The sequence below is a fragment of the Coregonus clupeaformis genome, chromosome 36 (assembly GCF_020615455.1).
Source record: "Coregonus clupeaformis isolate EN_2021a chromosome 36, ASM2061545v1, whole genome shotgun sequence".
In the NCBI taxonomy this organism is placed as follows: domain Eukaryota; kingdom Metazoa; phylum Chordata; class Actinopteri; order Salmoniformes; family Salmonidae; genus Coregonus; species Coregonus clupeaformis.
Genome location: NC_059227.1, coordinates 33,459,273 through 33,475,768, shown reverse-complemented (window position 1 = coordinate 33,475,768; position 16,496 = coordinate 33,459,273). Strand labels below are relative to the sequence as shown.

The 16,496-nt window shown below is 49.3% G+C and overlaps 1 protein-coding gene across 2 annotated transcripts; it reads left to right on the top strand.

Moving 5' to 3' along the window:
* Nucleotides 1-539: 539 nt before the first annotated feature.
* mideasa (mitotic deacetylase associated SANT domain protein a) lies at nt 540-13,595 on the top strand. 2 transcript variants are annotated; one of them, XM_041865541.2, is made up of 13 exons: nt 540-989; nt 1,694-3,588; nt 6,357-6,584; nt 7,244-7,592; nt 8,095-8,164; nt 8,382-8,527; nt 10,811-10,914; nt 11,169-11,244; nt 11,434-11,522; nt 11,727-11,870; nt 11,995-12,117; nt 12,632-12,810; nt 13,303-13,595. In XM_041865541.2, the coding sequence occupies exons 2-13, from the start codon at nt 2,020-2,022 to the stop codon at nt 13,544-13,546; spliced, it is 3,321 nt and encodes a 1,106-aa protein (XP_041721475.1). In that variant the 5' UTR covers nt 540-989; nt 1,694-2,019; the 3' UTR covers nt 13,547-13,595. The 2 variants fall into 2 exon arrangements, with proteins under 2 accessions (XP_041721475.1, XP_041721474.1); XM_041865540.2 differs by having other exon boundaries at nt 6,354-6,584.
* Nucleotides 13,596-16,496: the final 2,901 nt, after the last annotated feature.

Here is a 16,496-nt window from a genome sequence, read left to right as displayed (position 1 = left end):
TATTCTGCGCTGCTCGGTCACGTTGTCAACAAAGCAGCATGGTGCATCTTTCAGACACATACATCTCTTTTCAATAAATATATGTTTGTTGAACTAGTTTTCATTGGGAAGGCAGATAAAGCGTTTTTATCGAACTCAATCACTTTTGCATGTGAAAACACAGAATCCTACTCATTACTTCATGCTTAATTACGTCACTTTTGTTTGGAGCCGACTTCGCCGTGGGCTTTGAACGGGGCATCTGGCTCACACCCGGGAGGCAGCCGGTTCCAAAACGAATGCAAAATCAATTTCTCCCTGTGCAAAACACGCCTATCCGGGCGCCCAGGCCAGATTAATCGAATCCCCTCATTGCCAGGGTGTGCTGCAATTTACTGGACGATGCCACAAGCAGTGGGACAACCTTATAAGGATATGGACATAGGCGTGGTCAGACAATCGGATTGGATAGCATACGTCAGATGAGCGGTTGAAGGGTGAGGCGGAGCATTCATGGGCTCAGAACGTCAATGCGTTTGCGCAGCTTCCTAGATTTATAAATACTCTGTGTAGACTGATCGTATCAGTGAATACAATAGAACCAATGCATATGACAGAAAGATCTATTCAAAATACGCAAATAACCAAATGTAAGTCACATTGTGATCATACCCAACGGGATCAGGGGTTTATGTACCTACACACTCGATGCGGGGAGAAAGTTGCTGGACATGTTTTCCTGAAAGTGTGTTATTAATTCACTGTGTGCAATATTGTAGACATTGTACTTACCTGGATTTAGGTTTGAACAACAAACATCCCAAATCGCTTGTTTGAATTGTTTCGATGCAAATTGTTTACTCTTTGGCTTGAAGAAAAGTAGTCGAACTCGAAGTATATGTTATCTGTTGCGCACGATCCGGTCATGGAGCTGCATGCATTCGACTTTGGCCCAGAGGAAATTGGCTCCGCAGAACTCGCCGTCATATACATAAAATGATATCGAAACGGTAAGTGTCAATTAATTTAATTAATGGCATATCACGTGTCGATCAACATGATCGCAAAACATGGAGAAGTTGCAATTGTAAACACAATCCCATGGCAGTATGCAATTTGTGTTTTGTAGGTTTAGTTTTACTTTTTAAAGAAGCCACGATGTGATTTTAATGGCCACATTTATTGCAGATAAATTCATGCGCAGATTGTTACTGTATCTAATCTGCGAAGGCAACAGTGTGGCAACAAGACTTTACTACAACACAAAAGGTTGCCTGAAATCTGCATGCAATTGGCTGGGGACTGGGGGCTCCGCGAGGGGGGTGGAAAGCGACTCAACTTGTTTTCCTTCGCTTCCTGTATTTCTCGTTGTGTCAAATGGCAATTCTGTACAGTCCACGCCTCAACTGTTGCAGCCTGCTATCACAGTCGAAACCAACATATATATGATCTGTAAACAATGGGCCGACACGACTACTTTTGTGTCTGTGATGTCATTACGGTAATTGGATTTGGAAATATTTCAGCATTATTAATACTTTGCTTGCACAATACTTGTACAGTGCGTGCTCTCTGAAACGTATTTTACTTTCAATATAATTAGCCTAGTTCCTTCCTCCGAGCCAATCAAACAGGCCTGTCCTGCACACAAGCTTGTTGAAAACTTAATTCACAAATATTTTACCAGTCGTTTTTCTCACCCTCTGTCTTTCAGGGTCCCACACATGAATGAGGGACACAAGGGGATCCAGGTCTGCCGGGACCCCTAACAGCAGCAAACTTCTTCAGATCTGACTTGAGGGAGGAGGTGTGTGTGGTCTCCACCCTCTACCCTTTCCTGTAGGACTTATGTTTCCTCCCGAGTCCCTCTGTTCTCGCTATTAAACGAAGCAGGCCACAACGGTCCCAGACCGAGGCAGTGTAGGCAGAAACACTTGGCCTTGTCCCTGTTTTTCACTCAAGTGACTGGGGATATATATAAAGGACCTCAACTTTTTCCCCCGCTGTTGTCTTTTTTTTTTTTAGCTTGATGATTATAGTATGAGTCTTCCTCCCCAGCAGAAAGTGATCCCTGATAAGAGTGGGGGCAAACATCGGGCTGCAGCTGCCATGAAGGAGCCCACAGTGCAGCACGCCGGGGATGTCTTCTATGGGGGTATGGGCCCCCCAGCTCTGGAGTCTGCTCACGGGGTCGGGGAGTCTCGAGGCCACGGCTCTGGGGTCTTCAACCCAGAGAAGGGGCCCCAAAGTCGGGCACACTACCAGCAGACTGCCCCTGTCAAATGGATGCACCAGGACCCCATCCAAGCCGCTGGCTGGTCTCAGGATGCTCCTGGGCCCCTGCCAACCAATCCATGGGGGCAGAACTTTAGCCCGTATATGGGTGGCTTGAACAATGTTAGGGGCCAGATGGCTTTCCCCAAGGGGAGCCACGATGGAGGAGCTGCTCTGCAAATGGGGCCAGCAGAGAAGCAGGCTCCAGGATCCATGGAGGTTTACAGGGAGGCAGCCCAAGCTCAAGCCCAGGTCCAGGCTAGGGGCTTAGAGTGGGGTCAGCATGGTGCGGCAGGCGCCATGCGTCAAGCCCAGCTCCAGGCCTTCCAGCAGGGCCATAAGGGTGTAGATCTCCAGGCTCAGCCCCCCCATGCCCCCTCCTCTCACCCCTCCATGCCACCAGGGTCCTTGTTGCAGCCCTTCCAGCTGGCGTTCGGACCCACCAAACAGCACCTTCCGTCTGGGTACTACCAGGTGGTCCAGGGGGGCACCAAGGCCATGCCCAACCTGAGCTACAACGAGCAGCCCAAAACCCAACAACAACACCAACTGATGCAGCTTCAGATGCAACAGCAGCACCAAGTGCAGCAACAACATCAACAACAGCAGAAGCAGCAACAACAGCTACATCAGCAGCAGCATCATCATCAACAACAGCAGCACCAGTTGCAGCAACAGCTCCAGCACCAAATGCAACAGCATCAGATCCAACTGCAGCAGCAGCTGCAGCAGCAGTACTACAAGCAGCAACTACAACAGGAGCAACGGCAACAAATGCACCAGCAGCAGCAGCAACCGCACAGTTTACCACCGCAGGAAATACTGCAGCCACAGTCTCAGCAAAAGCAACAGCCAAACCAACACTTCCTGAGTTACAACCAGCCCCCTGACAACTGTCTGTCTAGCGCTAGCCCCACACCCCCTCAGAAGGACATGCCTCCGTCTGTGGAAACACAGGGACATACACCGGATGTAGAGACCCCATCCACTGACCCGTCAAGCACTCCCTCCTGCCCTCCAAAGCTCACATCGGACCCCATGTCACCCTCCTCAGACGCATCTCCGGCTGCCCCCCGTCGCTCCCGCCGCCTCTCCAGAGACGGGCTATCACCCCTCGGGGACCCTCCCTCACTATCCTCCTGGAACCAGACCTCCGGAGAGGTACCCCAGAATGGTGTGGTGGCCGGACGAGAGGGGGGGGAGAGACAGGGGCCGACTGGGGGGGTCATCCAGAGTACCCACCGGAGGAGGAGGGCGTCGAAAGAGATCAACTTGGAGACTCTGGCCCAGGAGGCTTCGGAGAGGGAATCACTGCCCTCCGCCAAGATGGCAAAGGTTTGTTTACACTCTTTTGTTTAGTTCAACCAGGCCTAAAACCTGTTCCAAGTTCAACTCACATAGTGGCCTGGGGTAGTCCAGCGGTCTAAGCCCCTGCGTCTGGATCACATGTACTGTGTACCGCTGCAAGCATTGGTTTGAATCTGAACCAATGCTCTAGCACCGTCCTCCTATCAACTTTCCTCTCTCTCATCTGTCCAATAAACACAAAATACAAAAGGAGTGGGTCTGCCAGACTCCTTTAAAAGAACACAAAAAACAATCATTCACATAGACCTCTGAACAACAAGTGTTCAAAATTGTCTCTGTGTACACAAACGCCTACACAATGGGTCAGGGAAATAATTATGTTGTTTGAGTTAAATACCTCATGTATTTCCTGAAGCTATTAATAATAATGTGACCCCTGAATCCTACCACCCCTCCCCTGATTGGAGTAAATTAAGACAACAATACTTCTACTGCTACTTACAGTTATTTTCGCTCACTTGTACAGTACATTTAGTTAAATAATTATACATATTTTCCTCTTTCTGCAAGTGCTGGATTTACCCCACAGCGGACTGACTATTAACGTTAGATTAGTTCTCGGCTGACAGGAAAAATGTTTGTGTCATTCCCATACTTTGCTGCCACTGTGACCACTACAACTCTCTGTTCCTCTTCCAAGACGAAGAGCATGGTTTCTATGCAGGACTTCCCCTTATGCTGTACTTCTGTGAGAAAAGAGTGATCCCTAGCCTTGCTGTCAGGAATTTATGTTTACGTTTCCCTTAGGCTTCAACAGTCTGAAGCAGCTGCATTTTTTCAGAACTTGCTTTTTAAAGGCAAAACATGCTGATTATCGAATAAATCGTTGGGGAGAGGGAGAGAGACTGTGTGCTGGGTGCAGACTGCAGAGAGAGAAACTGTGTGCTGGGTGCAGACTGTTGAAGCAGCTACATGTCTGCACACCTCTACATTCCACAGGACTCTTCCTCCCCAGCCATTCAGCTGAGCCAGGGAGGGCCGCGGCTGGATCCACTCCGGGTTCTCCCTCCCCAAACATTCAGCTGAGCTAGGGAGAGGCTGCAGCCTAGATCCACAGCCTGCAGTCTCACACTCCTGCACACTCTCTCCCCAACCAGGTGCCTTAATAAAACATTTATACCACTGTTATTCACAATCCCAAGGTTGAGCTGCTTTCTTTTTTCTATTTCTGAATCACAAGCCCAGCCAGCACACTTCTGAGTTGGCCCGGATGGGGTGGAGTGGAGTTCAATGGTGCAAAGTGCAGAATTGAGATTTGAGGCATTTACTGGAGTCATAAGTATTCAGACCCTTTGCGATGAGACTCGAAATTGAGCTCAGAGGCATCCTGTTTCCATTGATCATCATTGAGATGTTTCTACAACTTGGAGTCCACCTGTGGTAAATTCAATGGATTTGACATGATTTGGAAAGGCACACACCTGTCTATATAAGGTCCCACAGTTGACAGTGCATGTCAGAGCAAAAACCAAGCCATGAGGTCGAAGGAATTGTCCTTAGAGCTCAGACTGGATTGTGTTGAGGAACAGATCTGGGGAAGGGTACCAAAAAAAATCTGCAGCATTGAAGGTCCGAAGAACACAGTGGCCTCCATCATTCTTAAATGGAAGAAGTTTGGATCCACCATGACTCTTCCTAGAGCTGGCTGCCCGGCCAAATTGAGCAATCGGGGGAGAAGGGCCTTGGTCAGGGAGGTGACCAAGAACCCGATGGTCACACTGACAGAGCTCTAATGTTCATCTGTGGAGATGGGAGAACCTTCCAGAAGGACAACCATCTCTGCAGCACTCCACCAATCAGGCCTTTATGGTAGAGTGGCCAGACAGAAGCCTTTCCTCAGTAAAAGGCACATGACAGCCCGCTTGGAGTTTGCCAAAAGGCACCTAAAGACTCTCAGACCATGAGAAACAATATTCTCAGGTCTGATGAAACCAAGTTTGAACTCTTTGGCCTGAATGCCAAGTGTCATGTCTGGAGGAAACCTGGCACCATCCCTACGGTGAAGCATGACGGTGGCAGCATCATGCTGTTGGGATGTTTTTCAGCGGCAGGGAGACTAGTCAGGATCGAGGCAACGATGAATGGAGCAAAGTACAAAGAGTTCCTTGATGAAAACCTGCTCCAGAGCGCTCAGGCCCTCAGACTAGAGTGACGGTTCACCTTCCAACAGGACAACGACCCTAAGCACACAGCCAAGACAACGCAGGAGTGGCTTTGGGACAAGCCTCTGAATGTCCTTGAGTGGCCCAGCCAGAGCCCGGACTTGAACCCGATCGAACATCTCTGGAGAGACCTGAAAATAGCTGTGCAGCGACGCTCCCCATCCAACCTGACAGAGCTTGAGAGGATCTGCACAGAAGAATGGGAGAAACTCCCCAAATACAGGTTTGCCAAGCTTGTAGCGTCATACCCAAGAAGACTCTAGGCTGTAATCGCTGCCAAAGGTGCTTCAACAAAGTACTGAGTAAAGTGTCATATAAGGGTTTAAATTTCTACTAACCTGTTTTTGCTTTGTCATTATGGGGTATTGTGTGTAGATTGATGAGGCAATACAAATATATATATATATATTAGAAAAAGGCTGTAACGTAAAAAAAAATATGGAAAAAGTCAAGGGGTCTCAATACTTTCCGAAGGCAATGTACACACTATCTCTATTCTCTCATTTCTGTATTTTTTCTGTCTCTCACCTCATCAGTTATTCCCCTCTATCCCCCCCTCTCTTTCTCTAGCAGCAGCAGCAGGAGGAGGGGCTTACTGGCAGACAGGCTGGCATGGTGCCCCTGGTTATCCCTGTGTCCGTGCCAGTGCGCCAGGGTCAGACAGCCCCTCCGGGCACCTGGCCTCACGGGCGCCCCCCGGGCCAGCACGCCCTGCTCCCGCACCAGTCCCAACACAAGCCCTCGGTCATTGTGGCCCGCCGCCGCTCACTGAGGAACTCCCTGTCAGAGAGCTTCAGCCAGGTCAGTCCTGTTGCATGCAGACCTTGGTTGTATTCATTAGGCACGGCGTAGTAAAAATGTTTTGCAGCATTTTAGTGTTCGTTGTTGGACAAGTCCACATAGTCCCTCACTGTTTCAGTCTGTTTTCTTATGTTTTGGTGCCTAATGAACACGATCTAGGGTTCAAATAGTACTTGCTTTCTTTCACATACTTTGAGCATTTGATTGAGCCTGCCTGGAGTTCCAGGTGGGCGGGGGTTTGCCCTTTTTAAACTATTCTGTTTGTTCTGTTGTGCCAGCCAGACACGCTCGATCAAGCGCAGCTAAAGAATTTGAAAGAAAACAAATACTATTTGAACCCAGATATGATGACCTGCTGTGGGGGACATGCTTTAGAATGTAGAAATTAGGCCTTAACTCCACAATGGGTTGGGTTGTCATTCGCTATCAATCAATAGGACTCAATGGAGCCTCTTTGATGCCAAAAACATTCGATGTGGTTTCACAACATGATTATTTAGCGACTTCAGTAATCCCATTGGTTACTTCCCCACCCCCACACAAGTCTCATAATATCACTCTCGCCTTCCACTGAACCATTGCAGTTGGTTGTTTCGCTATTTGTCCTTGTCATTCTCTGAAATATCACTGAACTCCTCACGATTGTCTCACCCAACCAGGACGGGGAGAGCGACGCTGGGCAGGACGACGATGTGAAATCAGCCAAGCACAAACGGCGTCCTCGTCCCGAACCCCTCTTCATCCCGCCGCCCAAACCGGCCACGTTCATCGCCCCCTCGGTCTACTCCGCCATCACTCCCTACCAGAGCCATCTGCGTTCGCCAATCCGCCTGCCCGACCACCCCTTCACCCTGCCGCCCTACACCCCACCGCCCATCCTGTCGCCGGTGCGCGAAGGCTCGGGTCTCTATTTCTCCACCTTCCTGTCCTCCATCGCCGCCGGCAACCAGACTCTGCAGCCGCCACCCAACACGCCCAAGTCGGCCTCACGCAGCCTCCTGCGTTCCAGTAAGTCTTGTCACGGAAACTTGAGGAGTCTCGCTGTATCTCTCTCCCTCTCTCTCTCCTAGAGGTCCCCTACCTCTATTGTTCTTATGTTTTTTTCTCTCCAAATCTGTTCCTTTCTTTTCCCATGCACTGCATGCATCCTTGTCACAATGTATTTCTCTGTCAATAGTCCGCTACTCTTAGGGCTAGTAGTAGTAAAGCTTAGTCCTGGACTAAAAAAGCATTTTCAATGGAGAAATCGCTATTGAACATTGAAACCAGTGCTTAAAGTGTATGCTATTCCCTATGTAGTGCACAACTTTTGACCGGTCCTATGGACCCTGGCCAAAAGCAGTGCACTACGTAGGGAATAGGGTGCCATTTGGGACGCACCCCACAGTCCTCCAGAGGTAAATGGCCCCATGACTTCCTGCATTCTGAGATCAGCTAAAGTTCTACATGCTCTCTATCTCTGTCCAGATAGTAGCGTCCTAAAGGTCCTGTGTTCCTTTGTGTTCTGCAGCCAGCTCTACAGACATCACGCCCCCAGTCCTCCCTTTGATCACCGATGCCACACCTGTCAGCTTTGAACCGTGAGTACAAACCTCTGTAACACTGGACTCTAAGCCTGCAGGTATAATGCATTATGATGCAGTTGTAATATATATGCCATTTAGCAGATGCTTTTATCCAAAGCGGCTTACAGTGATGCATGCACACATTTTACATATGGGTGGCCTCAGGAATCAAACCCACAATCTCTCTCCCTCCACCCTCCCTCCCTCCCTCCCTCCCTCTCCCCACCCCCAGGCGTATTAACATTGGCCTGAAGTACCAGGCGGAGGTGCCAGAGCTGCAGTGTGACACCTCGCTGACCCAGTGCGACCAGCACAAGGCTGACCTGGTCTGGCTCCCCATGAAGGAGTCCCTGCTACGCCACGCAGAGCAGGAGACTGGTAACTACACTGCCCCTTACTCAAAGATTATAGTAATCTAATACTGTTTTCACAGGATAGGGCCAACCCGAGCCGAACCCTCTCTCTCTCTCTCTCTCTCTCTCTCTCTCTCTCTCCCTCTCTCTCTCTCTCTCTCTCTCTCTCTCTCTCTCTCTCTCTCTCTCTCTCTCTCTCTCTCTCTCTCTCTCTCTCTCTCACCCTCTCTCTCTCTCTCCCACCCTCTCTCTCTCTCTCTCTCTCTCTCTCTCTCTCTCTCTCTCTCTCTCTCTCTCTCTCTCTCTCCCCACCCTCTCTCTCTCTCTCCCACCCCCTCTCTCTCTCTCCCACCCATCTCTCTCCCTCACCTCTCTCTCTCTCTCTCTCTCTCTCTCTCTCTCTCTCTCTCTCTCTCTCTCTCTCTCTCTCTCTCTCTCTCTCTCTCTCTCTCTCTCCCACCCTCTCTCTCTCTCTCTCCCACCCTCTCTCTCACTCTCTCTCCCACCCTCTCTATAATATAATAATATAATATGCCATTTAGCAGACGCTTTTATCCAAAGCGACTTACAGTCATGCGTGCATACATTTTTGTGTATGGGTGGTCCCGGGGATCGAACCCACTACCTTGGCGTTACAAGCGCCATGCTCTACCAGCTGAGCTACAGAGGACCTCTCTCGCTCTCTCTCGCTTGTAACGCCAAGGTAGCTCTCTCTCCCACCCTCTCTCTCCCTCTCTCTCCCACCCTCTCTCTCTCACCCACCCTCTCTCTCTCACCCACCCTCTCTCTCTCTCTCCCACCCTCTCTCTCTCTCTCCCACCCTCTCTCCCCCACCCTCTCTCCCCCACCCTCTCTCTCCCACCCTCTCTCTCTCTCTCACCCTCTCTCTCTCTCCCACCTCTCTCTCTCCCACCCTCTCTCTCTCTCCCACCCTCTCTCTCTCTCTCTCTCTCTCTCTCCCACCCTCTCTCTCTCTCTCTCCCACCCTCTCTCTCTCTCTCCCACCCTCTCTCTCTCTCCCACCCCTCTCTCTCTCTCTCCCACCCTCTCTCTCTCTCTCTCTCTCTCTCTCTCCCTCCCCCTCTCTCTCTCTCTCTCCCACCCTCTCTCTCTCTCTCTCTCCCCCCCCTCTCTCTCTCCCACCTCTCTCTCTCTCTCTCTCCCACCCCTCTCTCTCTCTCTCTCTCCCACCCTCTCTCTCTCTCTCTCTCTCTCCCACCCTCTCTCTCTCTCTCTCCCCTCTCTCTCTCTCTCTCTCCCCCTCTCTCTCTCTCTCTCTCTCCCCCCTCTCTCTCTCTCCCCCCCCTCTCTCTCTCTCTCCCACCCTCTCTCTCTCTCTCTCCCACCCTCTCTCTCTCTCTCTCCCACCCTCTCTCTCTCTCTCCCACCCTCTCTCTCTCTCTCTCTCTCTCCCTCTCTCTCTCTCTCACCCTCTCTCTCTCTCTCTCTCTCTCTCTCTCTCTCTCTCTCTCTCTCTCTCTCTCCCCCTCTCTCTCTCTCTCTCTCCCCCCTCTCTCTCTCTCTCCCCCACCCTCTCTCTCTCTCTCCCACCCCTCTCTCTCTCTCTCCCACCCTCTCTCTCTCTCTCCCACCCTCTCTCTCTCTCTCCCACCCTCTCTCTCGCTCTCTCTCTCTCTCCCACCCTCTCTCTCTCTCCCACCCTCTCTCGCTCTCCCCCACCCTCTCTCTCTCTCTCCCCCACCCTCTCTCTCTCTCTCCCACCCTCTCTCTCTCTCCCCCACCCTCTCTCTCTCTCCACCCACCCTCTCTCTCTCCCCCCCCCTCTCTCTCTCCCCCCACCCTCTCTCTCTCCCCCACCCTCTCTCTCTCCCCCCACCCTCTCTCTCTCTCTCCCCCCACCCTCTCTCTCTCTCCCCCCACCCTCTCTCTCTCTCCCCCCACCTCTCTCTCTCTCCCCCAACCTCTCTCTCTCTCTCCCCCCACCTCTCTCTCTCTCCCCCCACCCTCTCTCTCTCCCCCCACCCTCTCTCTCTCTCCCCCAACCTCTCTCTCTCTCTCGCTCTCCCCCCAACCTCTCTCTCTCTCTCCCCCACCCTCTCTCTCTCCCCCACCCTCTCTCTCTCCCCCCACCCTCTCTCTCTCTCCCCCAACCTCTCTCTCTCTCTCCCCCAACCTCTCTCTCTCTCTCGCTCTCCCCCAACCTCTCTCTCTCTCTCTCCCCAACCTCTCTCTCTCTCTCGCTCTCCCCCACCTCTCTCTCTCTCTCTCCCCCACCCTCTCTCTCTCTCCCTGCACCTGCCCCCTCCCTGTCTTCCTCCCTTAAAACTGCCTCACTCTCTCCCCCTAGTGGACGACCTGATGAGCTTGGCCTGCTCCAGCGCTCTGTATGGCGGAGGCACCAATCAGGAGCTGGCCCTCCACTGTCTGCATGAGTGCGGGGGCAATGTCCTTGTGAGTAGAGTGACTAACCCAGTGATTTAACCGAGTGATTAAACATGATGCCGATTCCCGTACACTTCCACGATAATCCCCTTTGTGGCAAATTAGTTTCGCCCAGGTTGCATCCCAAATGGCACCCTATTCCCTTTATAGTGTGCTTTGTTTGACCAGAGCCTTATGGCCCCTGGTCAAAATAGTGCACTGTATAGGGAATAGGGTGCCATTTAGGACACATCCCCGATGATGAATTGTGCTGCTCTCCCCAGGAGACCCTGGCGTTCCTGCTGCTCAAGGAGCCCATTTTCTCTAAAGACCACAACCTGGCAGACTATCACTACTCAGGTGGGGAAGCCATTTTGTTTCCTCAAGTGCTTCTTTCTGAAGAGTGCGCTTGTTAAAGGGGAAATGGAGGGGGTGGTGGAATTAATTCACCCCCAAATTTCACACACACCCCTCACTCCGGTACACACACACACACACACACACACACACACACACACATTGACAGTATGGTGAATAATTTCCCCCCAGGATCAGACAGTTGGACTCCCTCAGAGAAGCGCTGCTTCAACAAAGGCATCTCTGTCTACAGGAAGGACTTCTTCATGGTGCAGAAACTGGTACGCTCACTTCTAACCAGGCCATGTCGGCCATGCGGTTTCACCACATGGCATGAATCACCTGGGCAAACAGTGGGAATACTATAAGAAGTCAATAACCTTTTAATAACTGTGTCTGTATTTGTGTGTGTGTGTACAGGAATGAGGGGAGAGGAAGAGTGTAATGAATAACTTTGTGTGTGTGTTTTGTCTTTCCGTATACAGGTGCAGACAAAGACAGTGGCACAATGTGTGGAGTTTTACTACATGCATAAGAAACAGGTGAAGGTCAGTCGCAGTGGAACCCTTACCTACGGACCTCCAGAGTCCCCAGCAGAGAAACACACAGAGGCAGTAGGGGATGTCAAGGTAAGTCTTTAGTTAATGAAAACAAATATTATGAAACAAATCATTCATGAGTACGTAAAAATATATATTAACATTACTTTTACTAAGATGACCACTTATTGTGTTATTTGTCTCTTATTCACAGAGCTCTCAGGGATCGAAAACAAGTCAGAAAGAAGAAGTTGACAGGAAGTGGGAAAGGTCATGTGACCGAGGTCAAGATGGCAACCAGTCGAGGGTTACTCAGACACTACAGGCTCACGACAATGTAAGTGCTAATTTTCACTTGAAATTACATTTAAAAAATGATTGTTAAACCTCATTGTACCATGTTTATATCCATCCCATAGCGGTATCTATTTATACTTGCTATCATATGTCCTTTGACCAATGATTCACCAACAGGACAGTACAACACTGGTATAACAGACTGATTCACCAACAGGACAGTACAACACTGGTATAACAGACTGATTCACCAACAGGACAGTACAACACTGGTATAACAGACTGATTCACCAACAGGACAGTACAACACTGGTATAACAGACTGATTCACCAACAGGACAGTACAACACTGGTATAACAGACTAATTCACCAACAGGACAGTACAACACTGGTATAACAGACTGATTCACCAACAGGACAGTACAACACTGGTATAACAGACTGATTCACCAACAGGACAGTACAACACTGGTATAACAGACTGATTCACCAACAGGACAGTACAACACTGGTATAACAGACTAACACAATTATATAATGTTTGGCCCACCAGACAGGAGCAGTGCTAGGGCACAGGGACCAGGATGCTGTACACAAGGTTGGTCCTCCCCATCCAACCCATCCCTCTGCACCCAGAAAACCTCGTCCCGAGTCTGCTGGGAAGAAGAGTGGAGCGCCCCCAAAGCCCCCGGGCGACCCAGAGGGCGTGTTCCCCTGCAAGAAGTGTAGCAGGTCAGTGTGTGTGTGTCTGTCCCTGTAAGATTATGTTTATATGATCTGCAAACAGATAAACACATTTCACCATTAATGCTTTTCCCCACCAGTTTTTAATTGAGTGAAAGAAAACAACAGGGAAAGACAGGGATTGACCAAGAGTATTATAAACCAGGCATCTCTTTTAGAGACCAGTGTTCACTGGACATATCTCAGACCGGTGTGGCAACAATGGAGACAATCGCCATTGGCGGCGTTTCAGGTTGTCTTTGTTGCAGTCGCACTGCACAGATAATTAGATCTTACAACACCTGGAGAAGAGTTTACGTCTCAGTAACCACATTGATATGCTATAGCAATCTTCTGAGATGCACAGAACGACTGCAAAAAAAGGTGACCTGGAATGTCACCTGTGTGGCTGTAGGTTCCATCAGAGCCATAGGTATCTCTCTATATATATAGCTCTCTGGGTTATATTGTTCATGTATATATCTGACCTTTGACCTCCAGGGTGTTCTACAAGGTGAAAAGCCGCAGCGCCCACATGAAGAGCCACGCCGAGCGGGAGAAGAAGGAAGCCGCGCTCAAACTCAAAGAGGAGGAGGAGGAACGGGCGGCCATTGCGATGGGGGAGGCAAGGGCCAGGGAGGCAGCAGAGGCTATGCAGAATGGGAATGAGGGTGGGAATGGAGCAGGGGAACAGGATGAGGTCAGTGATGAGGCAGAAGATGAAAAGGACGAGGACTGGCAGTGAGAGAGGGGAGGAATGGGGAGGACTGGCAGTGAGAGAGGGGAGGAATGGGGAGGACTGGTAGTGAGAGAGGGGAGGAATGGGGAGGACTGGCAGTGAGAGAGGTGAGGAATGGGGAGGACTGGTAGTGAGAGAGGGGAGGAGTGGCAGAGAAAGAGGGGAGGAATGGGGAGGAGTGGCAGAGAAAGAGGGGAGGAATGGGGAGGGAGTGGCAGTGAGAGAGGGGAGGAATGGGGAGGAGCGGCAGTGAGAGCGGGGAGGAATGGGGAGGAGTGGCAGAGAAAGAGGGGAGGAATGGGGAGGACTGCCAGTGAGAGAGGGGAGGAATGGGGAGGACTGCCAGTGAGAGAGGGGAGGAGTGGCAGTGAGAGAGGGGAGGAATGGGGAGGAGTGGCAGTGAGAGAGGGGAGGAATGGGGAGGAGCGGCAGTGAGAGAGGGGAGGAGTGGCAGAGAAAGAGGGGAGGAATGGGGAGGAGTGGCAGAGAAAGAGGGGAGGAATGGGGAGGGAGTGGCAGTGAGAGAGGGGAGGAATGGGGAGGAGCGGCAGTGAGAGCGGAGAGGAATGGGGAGGAGCGGCAGTGAGAGCGGGGAGGAATGGGGAGGAGTGGCAGAGAAAGAGGGGAGGAATGGGGAGGACTGCCAGTGAGAGAGGGGAGGAATGGGGAGGACTGCCAGTGAGAGAGGGGAGGAGTGGCAGTGAGAGAGGGGAGGAATGGGGAGGACTGGCAGTGAGAGAGGGGAGGAATGGGGAGGACTGGCAGTGAGAGAGGGGAGGAATGGGGAGGTCTGGCAGTGAGAGAGGGGAGGAATGGGGAGGACTGGCAGTGAGAGAGGGGAGGAATGGGGAGGACTGGCAGTGAGAGAGGGGAGGAATGGGGAGGAGCGGCAGAGAAAGAGGGATGGAAAGACAAATCCCACCCCCAGAAAAACAAACCAATACAAATCATCTTTGTACCTAAAACAATGATATTGAGTATGGAGGCGTTCCAGGTCGTCATTATTTCAGACGTGCTGCACTAATGATCAGATCTTACAACACCCGGGGAGGTGTTTTAGAGTCTAAGGAACCACATTTACAGTGACTTCAGAAAGTATTCATACCCCTTGACTTATTCTACATTTTGTTGTGTTACAACCTGAATTCAAAATGGATTACATTTATTTTTCTCACCCGTCTACACACAATAATACTCCATAATAACTAAGTGAAAACATGTTTTTAGAAATGTTTTCAAATGTATTGAAAATGAAATACAGATATCTCATTTACATAGTCAATACATGTTAGAATCACCTTTGGCAGTGATTACAGCTGTGAGTCTTTCTGGGTAAGTCTCTAAGAGCTTTGCACACCTGGATTGTACAATATTTGCACATTATTATTAAAACAATTATTCAAGTTCTGTCAAGTTGGTTGTTGATCATTGCTAGACAGCCATTTTCAAGTCTTGCCATAGATATTCAAGTTAAGTTAAAACTGTAAGTAGGCCACTCAGGAACATTAGATGTCGTCTTGGTAAGCAACTCCAGTGTATATTTGGCCTTGTGTTTTAGGTTATTGTCCAGACTGAACCAGGCTTTCCTCTAGGATTTTGCCTGTGCTTAGCTCTATTCCGTTTCTTTTTATCCTAAAAAAAACTCCCTAGTCCTTGCCAATGACAAGCATACTCATAACATGATGCAGCCACCACCATGCTTGAAAATATGAAGTGGTACTTAGTGATGTGTTGTTGGATTTGCCACAAACATAATGCTTTGTATTCAGGGGATAATGTTAATTTCTTTGCCACATTTTTTGCAGTTTTACTTTAGTGCCTTATTGCAAACAGGATGCATGTTTTTGGAATATTTGTATTCTGTACAGGCTTCCTTCTTTTCACTCTGCCATTTAGGTTAGTATTGTGGAGTAACTACAATGTTGTTGATCCATCCTCAGTTTTCTCCTATCACTGCCATTAAACTCTATAACTGTTTTAAAGTCACCATTGGCCTCATGGTGAAATCCCTGCATGGTTTCCTTCCTCTCCGGCAACTGAGTTAGGAAGGACGCCTGTGTCTTTGTAATTAATAACTTCACCATGCTCAAAGGGATATTCAATCTCTACATTTATTTTTATTTTTAACCATCTATCAATAGGTGTCCTTCTTTGCGAGACATTGGAAAACCTCCCTGGTCTTTGTTGTTGAATCTGAGTTTGAAATTCACTGCTCAACTGAGGGACCTTACAGATAATTGTATGTGTGGGGCACAAAGATGAGGTAGTCATAAAAAAATAATGTTAAACACTATTATTGTACACAGAGTGAGAGTCCATGCAACTTATTATGTGACTTGTTAAGCACATTTTTACTCCTGAACTTATTTAGGCTTGCCATAACAAAGGGGTTGAATACTTATTGGCTCAAAAACATAATTCCGCTTTGACATTATGGGGTATTGTGTGTAGGCCAGTGACACAAAATCTCAATTTATTCCATTTTAAATTCAGGCTGTAACACCACAAAATGTGGAAAACTTTCTGAAGGCACTGTATATGATATAGCAATCTTCAGAGATGCCCAGCGCAACCTGGAACGTCCACTTTGTCTCACATCACAGTGCCACAACTTCTGTTTTGCTTTTGCCACTCCACATCTTTCAAACAATTTTTTTAACGTGTTTATTTTTCACAAGGAAATGTGAAAAGGATTTGTAAATGCACTGTATTGTATTCTACTGCTTTTGCCAATCTCACATCTTTTATATCACTTATTTAATTGAATATCTATATTGGAAGATCTATATTGCTATTAATTGAATATCTATATTGGAATATCTATATTGCTATATCTTTGTGTGGACTATTTAGGCCTAATGGTTGTTCTCAATAGTTTGTACGCAGCGGCCGTTTAAACGAACTAGCTATACACGTGGATACCTGTTTTGCCTTACTAAATCATGATCAAAGTGAC

Coding starts and splice junctions, on each gene's coding strand:
- mideasa (XM_041865540.2), top strand. CDS start 2,020: ATGAGTCTTCCTCCCCAGCAGAAAGTGATCCCTGATAAGAGTGGGGGC. Junction 3,589..6,353: donor CCTCCGCCAAGATGGCAAAG/GTTTGTTTACAC, acceptor CTCTTTCTCTAG/CAGCAGCAGCAGGAGGAGGG. Junction 11,523..11,726: donor TCTTCATGGTGCAGAAACTG/GTACGCTCACTT, acceptor TTCCGTATACAG/GTGCAGACAAAGACAGTGGC.